Consider the following 18,554-nt stretch of genomic DNA (forward strand, 5'->3'; position numbering starts at 1 on the left):
AGAGCCATTCCCAGAGGACAAGCAAGTGTTCAGCCCACCTTGGCCTCTGAGTCCAGGTTGGCAGGATCAGCAGGGATGCTGAGCTCCACTGTTCTGGTTTCTACGGCAACGACTCCTACAGGTATTCCTCCCAGCCTGAGAGACAAATCAAAATTCTGATTTCTACTGTTACACAAACAGACATTTTTTTTCCAATTTGCATCAAAATACTCAAGAGAGACCAATAATGCAAGCAAATGTTGGAAGAAGCATTCTGGCCCTTTTGAAGAGTTCAGGGATGTGGCTACATTTCAGAGTAGAATTTACAGTTCTCAAAGCAAAATCTTGGTCTAAAAACTCTCTCATAATTCACTGTAGGTTAGATTGAATAGAACAAAGCCCAACTTCTGAACAATACAGCTACATTTCCACCACCCTTCAGATGTTACCACACAGATTTTGATACCAATGGTCCTGACCACAAAAAACCCAACATGCAGCCCCAAGGCTTCCCATGCCCTGTTTTGATAAGGGCTTTCAGCTGATGAAAGGCACCCACAGGCTGCATATCTCAGCAACCCTGATGTCTCAGCCCCCCTGCACCTCACTGCTTAGAAAAACTCCCTCTCCCGAGAGCTTAGGGTGAAGGATGGGGCAAGGTTTAGGTTTGGCTGTTTCCCTCCTCCCTTGGGAGGCTGGGAAGGGCAGAGGGAGAGGCAGGGAGCAGAGGCAGCAGGGAGGATGCTCAGCTCTGCTCTGGGCAGCATCCAACCAGCCCCTGACACAAAAGGGAACTGGTGTGGGCTGACAACTGCCTGCTCCCTGGACAGGAGTCCCAGCAGAGCCTCTGCTCTCTCCTCGACCACCTGGAGCTGTCTGACACTCTGCAGGCAGGGAAAGTGACAAGGCCCATGTGCACCAGGGGGCTGGGAATATTCCCACTGGCTGTGATGAAGAGTCTGCCCAGAAAGCTGTAATTGCAGGAGCCGTCTTAAATCGGTAACTTATAACTTCTGTATTAGGGCCCATGTGACCTAATAAAGAACATCTTTATCCAAGTATTACAGTTATTTATTGAACTTGAAAACAGCTCAAAACAACTTCTGTTTTCCATTATACTTCATATAAATTTTATCAGGCTAGCACATGAAGATGCTACATCTTGTTTTATAGTGTGTCCCTGGACAAGTTGCCATAGAATAATAAAAGACAATTTACAGCCAACAGCACACATATTCCAAACATACATACAAAAGATGAGTTTTGGCAGCACTTACAGTAACAATCCCAGAAGAATACACTCGGATTTGTTTTTTTCAAAATGCCACTGCTTTTGAAAGAAGTCAGTTTCATTGGTATTATATACACCTGAGAGTTCAGAGCAACTTGGAATTTGTCAGGAGAAAGGGACTGCAAGTGATGCTGAGCTTGGGCCTGGGCAGGGACCTTCTAGCTTTGCCAAATCATTGATTTCCCCCCTTTCCTCACATACTGCTTAACCTAAAAGCCTTTAAATAATTATAGGGTGGCAGATGAGAATACCAAAGGGTATCAAAAGCTCACAGGACATGCCAAGGTTATGTGGTCAGCCAGCAGGTATTTTCAGCTCAACCAAGCCATTTTAGAGCTGTCCAGAAGGGACACAACCCTTGCCCTGAGATGCTGCAGGTGAGCTCTAGGTGAAGGCCAGAAGCACTGCTATTTCCCATTGTATCTGCCTCTGCCCCTCAGCAGGAGGACTCTGGGGCTTTAAGGGGTCAAGCAGAGAAATGGGAGCTCCCAGTGCCAGACCTACTGGATCCACATGTGCCACCACCCCAATGGAGAGAAGCAGCAGCACTGACCCATGCTGGGGAGCCCAGAAGGCCATCTCACCTTGCCTCCCACTGATTGCCCTGGAAATCCAACCCAGCACCCCCAGGGCTACCCCCAGAGGCTGAGGGAGTCAGCCCCCAGGGCTGGCCACAAGGTTTCCAGAAGCTTTTAGCATGATCCAATTTGGGTCTGGAGTGGTGGCACTGTGATGCTGACAGTTTGGGAGGTGAAAGAGCTGTAAATAAAATATTTTTCTTTGATGCAGGCTTCTGCTGGAACTGAAGCACTCTGAACAGCTGCCTTCACAGGCACAGCTGCATCTCAGTCACTGCAACTGAAGCTTCCTGAAGATCCTGAAGCTTCCAGGATCCCATTCAGACACTTCAGGTTTTTTCTGCCCTCTCATTTGTTAGAAGAACACAAAAAAAGGCCAAAAAAAAAAAAAAGGCTGACAATTAACCAAAACCACTGACATCAATTAGGAGCTGGGAGTCTGCTGGAGGCAGGAGGATGCAGCTCTGTCTGGAGAGGAGAGCTGGTGGCAGTCTGAGGACTGAGGAGTGACAAAGGATAATCACTGCCTTTGGACAGCTCAAGCACTTGTAGCTGAAACCCAAGGGAGATGAATGTTCTCTTTCCAAATGGCTTTATTCTGAGAGGAAGCAGACAATCAGCTCACAACACACCCAGTGCCATTTGGAAGGGGGCAAAAAACTAAAAAAAACCCCAAAAACCTAGAGAAGAGGTGACTGAGGGGTTCTGAGCCCAGCTGTGATTTGCTCCTGCCAGCTCTGAGAGTTCAGGGACCTGCAACACCAAGAACAACCCAGGCTGCAAATACTGTCAAGACAGGGATCTAAATCTTGAGGCAATAGGGGACATTTTAGATTTCTGCCCAGGTACCCTCTGGCAGCAAGGTAAGGGGAAGGGAGGAGGTGAGTGGTGCAGGTCTGAGGAGCTGCACATCTCTGCATCACCAGAAACACTCCCATCAGGTTTGGAAAACACTGCAGGTCGTCCCACACAAACCTCAGTGTTGAGCTCCTCTCTATGCAGAGTTTTGTGCAGTCTGCTCTAGTTTTAGCTGAACTTTTATTGTGAGTCAAATCCGACTGCAAAACACCAAACTGAACCATGGTCCTTCAGCTAAGTCAGAGCTGCAAGAAGGCAGCTGTGTGCCTGGGGAAGCACACACTGCCTGCCAGCATTTTTAATAGCAGTTCTCTTTCTGGCTTTTGTGCATGTTAAAGCTGTCACCTCCAAGCAAAACAGGACAAACAAGTCATGTGGTAAAGAAGTATCCTGTTTAAGTTAGTTTTACTTACAGCCATCAACTTTCAAAGGAGTTCCTAGAAAAAGGCAAAGTATAACCAAAACTTGATCTCTACAAATGTCCAAAATGCCTCTTGGAATTTACCTTGCTCTGCCAACCACAACTGTCTGTGCCCAGGGCTGCATGATCTCCAGGAATGAGCCATTGTCAAAGAAACCACTTAGCCACTGTCCTTTTTGACCTAAAGGGAAGGGGAAAAAATGAAAATATCAGAGGAGGGAGGGAAGAAAGAAGAGAGAACATAAAAGGAGCAACCGAAACTGGCTTAAAAATGCCAACTGGAGAACTTGGCACTGTCTTTTTATTTATTTCCTTTTAAATCGAATATGATACAAGGGAACATTAGACAGCTGAACATTTGTCTGCCTTCAGCCATCATGTCTGATTTCATTTGCAAGTCTACATAGAGACAGTCATTTATCAGCAAAAGCATCATTTATTGTTAAACGACGGGGTTCAGATACCAGAGGGACTTCTCACGCTTTTAAATAAATAACTGGCTTTTTTTCCAAGACACTACAAACATTTGTCAAAAAGCAGTAAAGTCATTAAAGATGTTTTTCAAAATGCCTATTTCTATTTTAAACCCTATCTCACATTTTTCTCTTGATTCTGCCTAAGAAAGAATGTGGGAAAAAACGCAGGAACTAGATACAAACATTTCTGTGGTCTTTTAAAGCTGGACCAGGTGTCTGAGCATGATCACATATTCTTTCAGAAAACCTGGGGTGAAGTACTTTGATATCAAAAGCCTCTTGCTTCTCTGAAGACACCAGATGATGAACTCCTCTCTACACCAACACTCCCAGAGCTGCTGTCCTGGCTCAGACCATGGGCTCTCAGACCTGTCCTCTTGCCTGGGAGAAATCCAGAGAGCACCTGACCAAGATGACTGCACAGTTCTAATAGAAATAAACTTTCTCCTGACTCTTGCAGACAGTCAGCTTCTACCCTGAATATGAGGGCTGGATTACCCTGACCATGATAACTAGAAAGCAGTTTTATTTGCCCTTTAGAAAGGCAATGCAGGATCAGGCATTGGGATGCTCCTCTCAGTCACTCAGTTGCAGAAGCCACAACTCTCTGGGGGCTCCTGCTTTCCACTGGGGCTTCACTTGCAAAAACCCCCCCAAGCCAAACCCTCCCAGCTTCACCCCTTGGCACACAGCTCCTGAGGAACACTTTAATCTGAACAAGCACCTCTGCCTCTGCAAACCCCAGCCCAAAACCAATTAAAAGTGGAGATCTAAGCAAGCTAACCTCTGCTGACTTAAACAGGATGGAGAGTGTTTTATCAAGACCAAACTTGTAATTACTGTGTTCTACATTCCCTGCCTCTGTGGCCCCACTCTAAAATGTGACCATCCATTTCAAAATTATCTCTTGATCGTGAGCCCAAAGCTGATGGTTTAGATTCTGGCCTCGTGTCGGGCGTCACTTTGAAGAATATCACAGCAATATCTCTGCTAATAAATGGCTTTAACTTTTCACCTAGGAGATATCTGCTTTAACTTATCACAGGGAATCATCTGCTTTCCTTAACGCTTCCACTAAATTAAAATCTGAAGTCACTCGATTTGGAACCCGCGTTAGCTGCACCCAGACAGCTGAATGAATTACTTGAGAGATGATGAAAAAATATTATCCCAAAACAGAAAACTTAGTTTATCACAAATCTCATTTTAGCCTCCCAAACTCATTAATACCAGCAAGTGTAATGGTCACCCAGTCTGCAGCTCCTATGTACACAAGCTGCTCAACCCCAAAAGCATCCACAGGAGTTCAGTGGTTTGCAACCTTTCCACCATAATTATTCTACAAAATCAGCAGAACTTGGACTTTCCTCTGAAGCATTAAAAAAAAAAAAGAAAATCTATAAACATAACTATTATGTGTCCTCAAACACCCAGGATTTACATGCTCTTTTTTAATATATTATATTAAATTTATTCGTAACTAACTGCTTTATAAACTCTGAAATACATCTGGAGTGCAGACAGAAACTGCTGCCAAGCAGCCTGGACAGAAGTTGCACTATTGTGCACTATTGTCCCTCCTGGCACCACAGAGCCACCTACTTGGGTTTGGTCGCCCAGCCAGCATCCAGCGAGGGTCATAGGGAGCCTTGGTGGGAACAAAGTCTATGGTTCTGTCTATAGGATCCTTGACTTTGAGGATAGGAACAGGGCTGGATACACTCTAAGGGAAAAAGAAGAATATTGAACACAGTAATTCCCCTGTGTGGCTTTGCATCAAACCCCCCTCTGCAGGACCTGCTGGAGTCCTCCTTCCCCCACACCACACAACCCCTCAACTGATGGGATCCCAGAACTTGGCAAGAGCCTGAAGAAACTCCCAAGGTGCTCCACACACTTTTTCTCAGACCCTCCTATGGCACTGCATGGCACACGTTGTACTTCATTTGCTCTTGAACTTCAGGCATAGGCAGCATTAGTGAGGGGTTGCAATTTAATTTTTGAAAGGTAACCAGGCCACCTGACTCACTCCACACACTCTCCTGAAGGAAGGTGACCTGCCTGTTCTTGTTGCTGCCTTCCTGGCTGCAGAGCAGTTTACACACATACATCAGTTCCTACAAATTACTGCCTCAGAGGGGAACTTTTAGGGTCTTTCCAGTAAGAGACAATCCACCACAGACATAAACTCCTGCTGCCATGCCAGGGGAGAGCTGTGAATGTCCCTGAGGCAGCACCAGCCCACATCCCAGCTCCTCCTGCACTTAAGACAAACTCTATTTTGTGTACTTCAGTACCATAATGCTTAACAGCCTCGATCATAACTTAAACCATTTCACCAGGCACCAACCACAGAAAAAAATCCCCCAGATACAATGTCCTTCACCCCATAAAACCCTGTGAACAAGGCAAAGAGGTAATGGCAACCTTGAGCTTCTGCAGGGCCAGGAATTACCTTTGGCATGTAGGAAAGCCACTGCAGAACAGTGTAGACTCCTTCAAAATCATCACACACGGTGTTGTGTGTCACTCCATTGTTGTGCATGATCTGGATCCCGCCCAGCTGGTTGTTGGAGGTGTAAACTTCCCTCCCAAGCACCTTTGGGGAAAAAAAAAACCAAAGAGGAAAACCATCAGAGGGTGGGATTTGATGAGGAGGTGCTGGGTTAGAAGATTCCTATGAGCACTTCCCTGCAGCAAGTCATGACCACTTCAATGCCACAGGATGGAGCAAGCCACTCAGAACAGCCCTGGGGACAGGTGAGATCTTATGAAGAGTGGGAGCAATGCAAGTGGGGAAACTGAGGCAGAGCAAAGGGCAGAGGACTTGCCCTTCCCCAAGCAGCAAACAGGGCTGATACAGGCCCAGTCTCCTGGGTGCTGACCTGAGCTCAGCTCACTAACCCCAACTGCTCTGAGGAAGATGAGTGGCAGGACAGACCTACTAAAACCTTGACCTGGGGCAAAAAACCATCACTGTGCACAAGGCTGGGTACAGCAAAGACAAAGCCCCAGCAGCTCCTTAGAGAAACTGGGATGAATAAGACTCCTGCTGCTGGGCTTCCAAGCCTCCTGCACAGCTCCATCTCTAATCTCAGCCCGGGCAGTGTGGCTCTTTTCTCATTCTCCTGCTGTCTCTTTCCATTTGCCCTCTCACTGACTGATACACTGATCTCTCGGTCACTCAGCTTTCTGCTCCACTGAGTCCATATTACTAATAACACCTCTGCCACGGCCAGTTTACCTCATGAAGGCAGGAGCACATCATTACAAAATAAACTCATAACTTTGACATTCTAGCAAATACATGCCGTTTGTTATTTTTATGGGTTGAGTCTTTCTAACAGACAGAGGGCATTACATACCTGCTTCATTTAGATCTTGGAGAAAAAAAAAAAAAAAAAAAAAAAAAGAAACAAACCAAAACCAAACCCTCAAACACACAGAAAACAACCTGTCTCCCCCACAAAACAACCAGCACAGCTCAGTGGAGGAAAGGCTGTCCCAGGGGAGGAGCTGGAGCTCCTGGTCTTTAGGGAAGGGATGTTTGGGTCTGGCTTCATCCCCATATCCTACAGTGAGCACTCAGGACACAGCTCATCTTGCCCAAAGCAAAGAGGAACTCCACCATTTCTCAGGATTTTGGGTTGAAAGCAAGAAGGTGATAAAGGGATATGAAAATAGGAAATTTTGGTCTGGTTATAAAACTACACCGGGCCGAGGGGCTTCCTTCCTGCACAGTGATGGATAATGACAGCTGGGGCCAGGGAGCTGCTGTGCCCATCTAAAGCACTGCCCTACCAGTAGCATTTCCTAACTCCAAATTTATTTTCCTTCAGAGAAAAGACCCAGTGGCCTGGAATTTCACAAAACTCAGCATTTTACAAGCACTGGCAGATCCTCACAAAGCCCTCCATGAGGCAGACATCACTCGAGATTTACACCCAGAAGAAACCGAGGCACAGAAGTTGTGTGGCTGCCCCCAAAAGTTAGAACTCAATGTCAGCACTCTGGGTTTGCACAGATGTCCCTGGGCCTCCCACCTCAGCTCCAACACCTTCATCTTCCTCCAACAAACTCAGTGCCACAGAAAGGCACGGTAGGAACAACAGCAGCACAGATTTAGGTTCAAGGAAAAGCACAGGCCTCCAGATGCCAGGCTCAAGCCCGGCTTAAATGCTTTCCACAGAGGAAAATAAAAATAAAGAGGATTTAAACTCCCCATCTATGAACTAATGCAAACGTATGTACATGCAAAATGGGCCTCTGCTGCTGCTTATCTGGAGCCAGTGCAGACAGCTCGGGTTTAGCACTGCTGACAGGCAATGAAAACACTGATATACCGCCCGCTCTTGCCCTTAAATCCCTTTTTGGAGATCAAGATAAATATGCAGTTCCTTTTCCCGAGCGCTCCCGACATTTCAGTGAAGTGGCAGAGCATTGTGAGGGGCTGTGCAAATGAAATCCCTCTGCAGCCCCGAGCCGGAGCCGTATTTCCTTGTCAGGGGCTGGCAGGAGCGGCAGCTCGGTCCCAGGCTGCGTTTCCGAGCTGCCCCCGCAGCGCTGCCCGCCTGCGTTTGGCTGTGACAGCTCCGTGCGGGGCTGTGCGGCACCCGGGACCTGCCAGCCGGGCACATCCCGGCTCTAAATCAGCCCCTGCCCGCAGCACAGCCCCGATGCAAAGCTGAGTGCTCCCCGGCCAGCAGCCCTCTGCAGCAGGCTGCTTCCCAGGGGTCCTGCTGGGTCCCCGACCCGACTCTGCCGAACCCGACTCTGGTTTCACAGCCAGGGGGTGCCGGTGGTTAAAAAGGCACCGAAGGGCTAAGCCAGCTCCTAGACAATGATCCTTGGGCTTGGGAAAAAAATGAATGTGCCAGCTCATCCATTCAGCTCTGCTAACCACCTCATCTCTGACCTCAGAGGACTACATTTTTAAAGGCTGACAAGTAATTCAATCTCCAATTAACAACCTTAAATGGGGCAATGCATATTGCTGTATAAATGTTTCTGCAAGAAAATATCCAAGAGTGAAAGGGAATACATCTGCTGGAAAAGTCCAAAACTGATGCTTCTGCCATGAAAGGATTTTTGGATGTTCCTCAAGAAGACACAGGGGCAGCAGGAGGGGAGTCAGAAATGTTGCTACATCAGGCAGGTAAAACTAGGAACAAAATCGTGGGAGAAATTATGATACCCTGTATCTGACATGACCAGCATCTGTCAAATGGTAAACCTCAAATTCTGAGAGTTTGGGTCTGCCAGGGATGTCCACTGAGGTGCAGGAGGTGAAAGCAGCCCTAGCTCCCAGCTTATAGAAGGCACCTGCTTAACAACCAAGAAGGTGCAGGGAAGGGTTAAGTTTGCAAAGCAGACCCTCCCGAGCAGAAAGGTTACCAGCACTCCAGGGAGCAGTCAGAGATGCAGCTACCAGAGCCAGCTGCAGCAGCCCAGAGCTCAGGAAAGGTCCATCCAGAGGGCTGGGAAAGAAGAGGTTCCAGGATTTTAAAGCTGAGACACACAATACACATACACCTGAATATTGGCAATATTTGACCTCTGAGACTGTGCTTCATCTGATGGCAAAAACAGACAAAAAAAAGAGCAGCTGTGAACAGCAAAGCACCAGCCAGAAAGCTTCTGGTGCCAGAAAATTTTCTTTAAATACTGATTCTTTGCAACCTTTGAAAGCTCAGAAACCATCTTTCTGGGCACCTGGAGTTTGACATGGCACCACAACCAACTCAGCAGGACTGCCACCACCTGCTCCTCCTCTATTTGATACCAAAAAGCCTCCTGGTCACTAAAGATCCAGGTTGAGATGAGCATCTCCCCTCCCCGGGCTGCTGCTGACAAACCCCTCAAGGGTGCCCACACCTCAACAACAGGATGAGGCCACCAGTGAAGTGGGCAGATTGATTTTTTTTTACTTCAGAGGAGCTTTTGGCAAGCACAAAGGAGAGGCAGGATTCTAACAGCTTTTTCAGCCTCTAAGAAGCCATCCTCAACAGGTTTATAGGCATGGTATATGCATATTAATAATTTTCTAGCACTTAAACCCATGATGACCAGCTGCTTTCTCTCTGCTCCTTTTCAGAACCTGAGCTGCCAGTTGGTTGAGGCACTGGCTGCAAAGCTGGTTTGGCTGCAGACTGGCTGGGCTCCTGTGTTTCATCAAAGGGGAAAGATCTGAAAAAATGACAGCAGAGGGCTTGAATGGGAATCATTATGTAACCTAAGTGCTGTTATTATTCAGAGCATATCATGTGTTTATATCAAATATAAGTGCCAGATTTTTATCTGAATAGTTTCAATAATTGCAATTCCCATCCCACAATTTATATTATCTGCCAGAAACCTGAAGCAGAAAAGGCACATGCACATACTATAAATAGCCTATTTTTCATAAACAGGCAGAAATGATGAGAATGAATGTCTCATCAGAAAACACAATGTAGGAACTTAAAACCTGACTGCTATTATGTGCAGTCAAGCCTCAACAGATTTTTCCAGTGTTCACCCCAGCCACTCAGCTCTTCCCCTGCACACATGGTGTGCCATGAGAAGGTAAAACAGGCTGACCAGGAGCCCCAGGATGAGGCAGGACACCAGCAAAAGCTGTGCTCCTGAGGCTCCAGCCTGGTGGCAGGAGCAGACACCTCCTCTCTGCCTGGAGACCAAGAGCACTTCTTGCATTTCTAATCCAGGAACATGTGCAGCTCCTGCACTTTTAATTTACGAGTGTTCTGAGGGGGACCCTCCTGGCTTGGGAACATATTGGCTCGGTCTAATGCTTGGAGATTATTAAAGTCAGAGCTATACTCCACTATCAAGTCTACAGATCTTTTATTTAGAAGATATGGTGCTCTAAATGCACAAAGAGCTCCCTGTCACCTTCACATTAAAGCCCCTAGTGCCTGGTAAATGGAATTATATAGCTGTCATCTCCTTTCCCCAAAGTTTTAAGAGTACAATGGGCTCATTTTTTCACACTCCATCCCAGCTTCAGAACTAAGAGACCTACTTTGTATTGATTTAAAGTCTCAGAAATAAATAAACCTGCTTCACCAATGTGATTCACAAGAAATTCATGATACACTATTGCATGATATATTTCAAGCTGTGGCTCCAGCTCTTTTTTTCCTTTGGTGAGTGATGGGGGAGGTGGGAGGTAGGGGGAGGTGGGGGGGAAGCTGACAGCCTGATGGTTATTGGAGATGGCTACAGACTGCAAATCCAGAAGCAGGTCTTGCTGGTGGACTCTTTTACTTGCTTTAATTTGGTGAGATCAGAGGGGGAAGGGGAAAAAGCAATTGCACTTCACCTCGGAGGCAGCAGGGGAAGAGCATCCAGATGGACACTGAGATTGCAGCTGGCCTTCTGCAGCACCTTCTGCCTGGAGACCCCCAAGCACCTTACCAGTACAAAGGGAGCAGGGCTCCAGAGCTGAGCAGATGCAAAAGAGGCTTTCTCTCTGTTTGCAGATAACAACAGGAAATGGTACTGAAAGGGAAAGGTTTTTCCATCTTGCAATCACCTCTGAAAAATTCTGGAGCGCAGAAGAAAATCAAGTTTTGCAATCTGGAGATCTGAGCAAACACCAGACAGGGTCAGGATGTTTGCTTTTGACTTCTGAAATATTTGTTGTGGGTATTAGAAATAAAAAATATATCTATATATATCTGGAAAGTCAGGTGGGGGGGAAAAAAAAGAAAAAACAACTTTTCCTTTGACCAAAAAATTCTGAAGGAGAAATCTATCAGAAATGATAGTTTTTCCTGAAGAGTCCCAGTCTCAGGGAACTGGCATTTTCAAATGACAAATGTCTTGTCAAAAAATTCCTGCCTAGGAATTGTGTAGGGAGACTGCATGTGTTGCTCAAGGTCACTCCATCAGTCAGTGGTAAATCAAAAGGACTCCACATACTTTGCAAACTAAAATTACAGCCTCCTATTCTACACTGTGCCAACATTCATAAATCCCTCCTGCCTCAGCCAGGGGTCCCTAACGTAGACACTGGCCCTGTGAATTGGCAAAGATTGTCTCCAGGATACTTGGAGATCTTGTTTTGGTCATTCCTTGGGTCACCCTCCTTTTCAGAGCTCACCCAATGGCACAGGCTGCAGAGCAGGTACCCAGGAGATGTGCTGTGGGTTTAGGGCTCACCACCAGACAAGTGATAGTTCCCCAACACCATTTCTCCAGTTCCCACTCAAGTGTCTGGAATGATAATTCCCCTGCAATCCACTGCAGGAAAGGCCCCCAGAAAGGTCACCCTGATATCCCCTGGAGACCTCTCAAGAGAGGAGAGGTCAGGATGAGTTTTGGGACACGTCTGAGAAGTGCCTTCTCCTATTCCAGGTGGAACCTGAGGTACCAGACTTAATGCCCCAGTAAGAAGATACTCTGGAGGATCACCAGGAACTGGGATACAATCCTGGTTACATGAAACACATCCAGGGTTTAGAATGTGGTGGAGAGTCCCTGGAAAGTAGGAGAGGAGATTTTGATAGGCAGAACACAGGCCACTGTGCTAAAGTCCTCTTTAGAAGGAATAAATACACACACAGCCCCCACAGCACAAGCACCAGCCCCATAGATAAACTGATCAAGATCCATATTAAAAATGATAGAAGGAGGGGGAAAAAAAGGTAAACAGAAATCTATTAGACTTTCTTCCCTAAGCAAACATAAAGGGACTGATAATGCAATGCCTGGAACGTAAATTGTCTCTAATGGGAACAATACACAAATATCACCACTTAAAGCAAGGCAATTAAAAATAAAATGCAGAAATCGAGGGTGCTGGCTGTTTATCTGCACTCATCTAGACTCCAGGCATCCATCCTGCTCACATTAATTTCTCTACAAAGAGCACAGACCTTTGTGCTCCCAAGACTGCCACCAACCAGACCCCACCAGCAGCAAATGCCCCTGGCTGGCGGGAAAAGTCATGAATTGTCCTCTCCTCCTCTGGCCTAACTGAGAGTGACCTTACCAGAGCTCTGCCCTCATCTTGGGTCCCAAACCAGGCTGGCTGTGTTGGGCTGTGAGCGATGGAGACCTCCAACCCCAGCAAGGTTCTCAGAGAGCTGAAGGAACCAACCTCCCCCCATGAGACCACCCTGACCCCCACCCCATCACCTGCAGCCACCACCCAGGGCATGGCAGAGCAGCCCCTCCTGCTTCCCCCACTGCTGTAACCTTGGTGGGATCCACCAGAGGAGCTGCCTGACAGGGAATGTTGTTGAAGTGTCAGTTTCTGTTTGACATTTCCAAGCCCCTCTTTGATTAGCATTCTCAAACACCCTGTGCCCATACGTATCTTCCTAATAGTCTTGCTGTGCCACTACAGAAAGATTCATATCATGCATTAATAATTATAATGCTTCTTTGAATGACAGGGATGGCACTTGCTGTTCTAACTCACATGATTGCTCTCACATGACTGCTTTGATCTAATCCTAAGACTGGAGTCATCTCAAGCAGATATTGAGCCATCCCTGCCTTGAATCTCAAAAAAAGGAGCTTTCTACATTTGATATTTTACAGTAAAAAACCCAAACAACATCAGTCCAACTCCCACAGCTCAGCTGCAAACCTGCCCCAGGCTCTACACCAAGGAACACATGGACCTCCTCCACAGCAGGAGCTGAGCACTGGCTTTGGCAGGCAGGAGTGAATGTAAACCCCAAAGACATTTTCTTTTGGCCCAAGGCAAAGGGGTTGTTGTGCTTTAAACATTGTCAAAATGATCCTTGCAGCAATTATGGTCTGTGGTATCAACAAGTGCTGCAAGGATGGCACCTCCCATGGTTACAGCTTCACCAGGCACAAGCAGCCTCTGAGCTACTGAAGATGTACTCAGGGAAGCTCACTGGACATGTGCTGCTGCTTGGCTTAGAAGTTCCTTAAGATAATTACATGCTGATGAGCCTCCTGATGAGCCCATCTCACCCAAGCCTCTCTTAGAGCTGTTCCTCAAAGTGTCTTCTCCCTCTAAGAGCCCACCAGCTCTCAGTGCCAGCAGCAGTGCAGTGCTCGCCTGGTAAACTGCTTCCTGAGCTCTTTCAGGTCTCAAATAGGTTATACAAACAGACACATTGTTTAGATTCAGATCATTCTGAAGGCAAAAAACTTCTACAAAAAGAAATTCTGAGGATGGGGCCACCAGCCCTGCCAGTGCTCCACTGCTGGCAAATACTTTGTCTGAGTGGCTCAAAACCACTGCAAATACAAAGGAACTGAGGGTTCAAGACCAGGCAGGCAGCAGGTACCTGCTAAGCTCCTTTCCCTACACAGACACACACTCCTCTGTCAAGCTCACACTTGGATGTTCTTCACCAACCAGGACATCAGCACAGTACCATGGGGCCTGGGGTCACTGGAGGACAGGGTGATGCAGCCTTTGGGCAGGCCAAGCTGGGAGAGTTTTGGGGGAAATAAAACTAAATAGGAGGGAAAGGAAACAGAAGAGTCTGATGGTTAAAATCTTCCCTTCACCTCCCAGGGTGAGGCCACTTTAGATGCCCAGCTGTGGAGTGCAGGCTGTGGGACAGTCCATCACCATCATCACTCAGAAGAGCTGTTGGAAACACCAGGTTGAACATCTCTATAACCACCCGAGGTGTCTCAGATCAGCAGCAGTTCCTGAAAACCTCTACAAAATCTGACTTCCCCTAGAAACAGCCTGGAACATGTCTACATAGAGAACATGCAACTGAAAGCCACAATTTGTTAATGTGAACAAAACAGGATTTCTTTGAAACACAAAAGACAAGGAGGAGCCAACTAATTAAAAAATAAATCAGCAACAGACTTGGGAACATCCTTGTGAGGACTGAAATGAAATGTAGTCCTGGAAGCTTGAACCATCCAAGCAATGCATACACTGGGAGCGTTGGGCTCCTCACTCTTACTTCTATTACAAAGAAAACCAATGGAAATTAACCTGTTAGTGCATGGAGGCAGCACGTCACCTCTCCTAGGAAATCACCCCGTGCATTCCATGACGAGGACAGGGAGCTGAGGGAGGTGGAGGAAGGTGTGGGGGTGGGAAAAGAGGGGGGAGGCAGGGAAAAGTTAAAAAAAAAAAAAATAAAAAAAATCTCTGCCTCAGCAAAAGTTTTCATTAAAATTTTAGACAAATGATCTCTGTGTCCTTCTCCCATGCTGCCTGGGGCTCCATGCTATTTCTATGCAAATAACAACCTCGTGGTTTATATCTTATTATTTCCACCGGAGCTGCGGCGACATGACCCGAGACGTGTGTGAGGTAGACGGCGGAAGAGAGAGAGGGAGAGAAAGAGAGGGAGAGGGAGGGAGAGAGAGATGGAGTGGCTGCTCACTGAAGTGTGAAAAAATATTGTCAGGAGTGAGCGGCAAGAACAAAAAAAAAAAAAAAAAAAAAAAAAAAAAAAAATTGCAGGGATAACGTGTTTATTTCAGCCCCTCTCCCCATGTGAACCAGCACCTTTTAAAATTCATTGGGCATCAGGCGATCATGCACAATCCATCTGCTTTCACTTTATCATTTGCATTTCATGCCTCCTGGCTTTTGATGTGCTGATACTTTGATGCAGTCAGGAGACGCGCATTATCATTATTTCAATTTTCAGGGGGGTCAGCGGGCTCGGCACAGGCGCGCGCACACGCTCGCAGGAGAGGAATGAAATGTCATTTCCACCTCTCCACCCCCTGCTGAAATGCAACGGGGGAGACAAAAGGGGGACAGATGAGATGCAGCCCTGGTGCCCCCCACGCAGAGCCACGTCCCCACCGCCCAGAGTCACCCCCTGTCCCCGGGCCCTGCCTGCGCCCGTCGGTCTGGGCTATAAACAAAGACAGCTTCATCAGGGGCAGAGGGAAACCTTGTGCAGCTCTTGTGCAGCTTCTTGTCACCCCTGACAGGCAACGGGGCTGAGAGAATCCTTAAACCTGCCTGCTATCAGGTGTCTTACAGGGATATGGCTCTCTACTTACACAGCAGCAACACGGACACAGCCAAAAGCCAGCCTCCAGCACCAAACACCAGCTTCAGCTAGAAAGGATACTGACCTTGAGCTCATCAGCTAAGTTATAGGTTACAGTCTGGTTTTTCCCCTCTAAACCTAAACCCTCAGGCTGGTTTTACATAATGATAATGAACCAGAGCAGCAACAGATCTGCTGCAATGCAATGTTTGTCACAGTCCTCCACTGCTCCCCTTGTAAATTAAAAAAGAACCCAGTATTTCACAGGGAAAAAAAATAATTAAAGAAAACCAACAGACGACTTTCCAGAACGAGCCTCTCCACAAGCCTAATTGTCTCCACTGCTGCAGAAACATTTTTGCACTGCATATTCTCCTCGTGCAGGGAGAAGACATTTTGAAGATGTGTAGGCAGCCGCGAGGCTACGCGGAAGCTTTGTACAGCACCCTCTGCAAGGAGAGTATTTGTATTGAGAAGTCAGCAATGGAAAAAACTGTCCCAAATCTCTGCCACCTAATTGAGAAAAACTGAAGAAATATTTGCATGCGACTGTGTTAGAAAACATTGAGTTCCAAATGCCATGCAAGGCATGATTCCATTGATTTATTTTTGTTTCAGTCTCAATCCTTCCTCAAGTCCCTGCCAGCTGGATTAGTGACCTTCTAATTGCCCCAAAGCAAAGCACTCCCTTTGCTGCACAGCCTCTTCTCACCAGCCACTCGAAGGGAACAAGAACCAGCAAGACTCCACAGAGAGAATCTACAATAAGTCTCCACCATGAGACCCTTCTGGAGTGAAGGGTCTCCCACTGTTCAAGGACAGGCAAACTTAGTGATGGTCTGGCCCTAGATTACTGGGAAAGCTGGGTAGGATGCAGGTTCCTCCTCTGCCTGACCTTTAGGCAGGGAGAGGTTCAGTGCCTACATAACAATATATTCTTTTCCAACAGAGCAAGGAGGAAAGGAAAGGACACATGGGATAATTCAGCCCACTGAAATTCTTGGGAAGGGCTAAGTCAGCACCAGAAAGCATCTCCTTCTGCCTGTGCCTGCTGACAGATGTCAGAGGCTTAATTTAGACTAAACCCTTAATTTTTAAGTGCCTAAAATTTAGTGAGATTAATCCAGTCCTACAAAAACAAACATTCACTGTATGGATAGAGTGCAGTTAGACCTGGGAAGAAGAGAGCAGAAGAGCAAGACTAAACAGACTGGCCCTGCCATCTGGGAAACTCTGCAGGGCCCCGATCCCCAACAAATGACAGCTGGAACCAGGCAACTTACTCCACTTCAGCAAGCACTAAACTGACTCAATTTCTTTTTAAAGGATGGATCTTCAAATGCCTCTTTTCCTTCCATTGATGCAGGTGTGTGATGTGTGTAAGAGATCTAACTGAGGGTGCCGCATCCTAGAGTTGATAGGATCAATGCTTCATTTTTCGCAGAGCCCCCTTTATTCAGGGGAATAATTCAACGAGAGACTATTTTCCTTTTATCTCCTATTGTCAGGCAGGCACTCCTTGAAACGCAGCTTGCACTGAAGCACAACCACCCCAGGTGCTGGAGAGTGCCTGAGAACAAAGCTGCACAATGGGGAAGGGCACTCGCGCCCGCACAATCCCAACTCCCACGTAAACAAAGCCCTCAGTGAGAGGGACAAGAGCAGAGCTGGCTGTGAGCTGTGTCTGCTACAGACAAGGAGCTGGAGGCTGGGATATTAATGGGCTCAGGGCAGCAAGGGAGAAAAACCACCTCTGGTGAGGGGAAAAAAAAAAATAAGCCACTTTAGGAGTGAAAGCAGTAAGTTTTCTTACAGCCCGGGTTGATCCTCCCTCCCTGCCCCCCGAGCTGAGATTTCCAGCAGGTCTGACCCCTTGGAAATCCCCATCCACACTTCCCAGGTGTCAGGGCTCCCCCAGGAGCACTGCAATGCTGTGGGGGCTGTAAGTCCAGGGTGATTCTGGCCCGTGTATTTTGAAACATGGTCTTCCAGATCCTGTGACCAGCCCCTTCTGCTCTGTCACAATACCCAGGGGGTGGGAGAAGATGCTGCCCAGGCAGGGGGTTTCTCCTCTTCTGGCATTAAGTCACTGCACACAACCTATGATAAAAGCTGCTCTCCTTCCCCTTCACCTGGGTCATGCTCAAGCCCTCAACTCTGCCTGGGTGCCCTGCCAGCCTCCAGATGGGCTGCCTGGAGCAGCACCTCAGTCAAGAAATCCAGCTGCATGAAAGGACTGAGAAAAAGAAAGAAGACTGCAAAGGCATGGGATGTTTCACACCTCTGCCCTGGGTCTGCTCTCCTTGATTGGGAGGAGCCCAAGAGGGAAGAAAGCAGAGAGAGCACAGTGACAGGACCAGAGACTCAGAAACACCAATTCAGTTCACATAATTCTAAAGACTAAAATGCAAGAACTTACTTTGTTGAGGGCTCCACAGCCAGTCAGGATTATATGGGAGTTCTCAACCTGGAGAGTCCTCTGCCCCAGTCGAACCAGGTAAGCCCCAATCCCAATTGCCCGACATGTAACCTTAAGGAAAAAAAAATAGAGAAAAAAAAATAAGGAAAAAAAAAAATCACATTGATTTCTGTCTTACCAAACAGCCAAAACCTATTGATTCAAACATCTAGATAAAACTAGTCATGTCTGGATTACGAGGCTATAAAATCTTCTCTTACTGTAAAATTCCAGAATCTATTTTTTTGTAAAACATGGTATCTGCAACACATATGTATTATTATTATTTATTATTATTATTTATTATTATTATGTTTAAAAAAAAAAAAGAGAGAGAGAGAAGCAGTAACTTGCAGACTGATCAAACATGAAGCCAAATGACTCGTTTCCTAAAAAAGTTTTAAATTTAGTCTGAAAGGCACCCAGCCCTGAAATGGTGCAAGTAGCATTGCTCAAAGCCTACAGGAGCATCAACCAGAAGTATGATCCCAGATGGATCTTCTGGATATCACTGCAGGATTTTT

At 46.8% G+C, this 18,554-nt stretch overlaps 1 protein-coding gene across 8 annotated transcripts in view; it reads right to left on the reverse strand.

Moving 5' to 3' along the window:
* ACACA (acetyl-CoA carboxylase alpha) overlaps positions 1-18,554 on the reverse strand; it is a 117,479-nt gene that overhangs the window by 18,900 nt on the left and 80,025 nt on the right. For all 8 annotated transcript variants that reach the window (XM_030462599.1, XM_030462597.1, XM_030462592.1 and 5 more), the window contains 5 exons: positions 17,992-18,102; positions 6,059-6,202; positions 5,206-5,326; positions 3,212-3,308; positions 39-135 (listed from right to left, as the gene is read on the reverse strand). In XM_030462599.1, the coding sequence (XP_030318459.1) occupies positions 39-135; positions 3,212-3,308; positions 5,206-5,326; positions 6,059-6,202; positions 17,992-18,102 (570 nt within the window). The remainder of the gene's footprint in view (positions 1-38; positions 136-3,211; positions 3,309-5,205; positions 5,327-6,058; positions 6,203-17,991; positions 18,103-18,554) is intronic.

Source organism: Calypte anna, chromosome 19 (assembly GCF_003957555.1).
Source record: "Calypte anna isolate BGI_N300 chromosome 19, bCalAnn1_v1.p, whole genome shotgun sequence".
In the NCBI taxonomy this organism is placed as follows: Eukaryota; Metazoa; Chordata; class Aves; order Apodiformes; family Trochilidae; genus Calypte; species Calypte anna.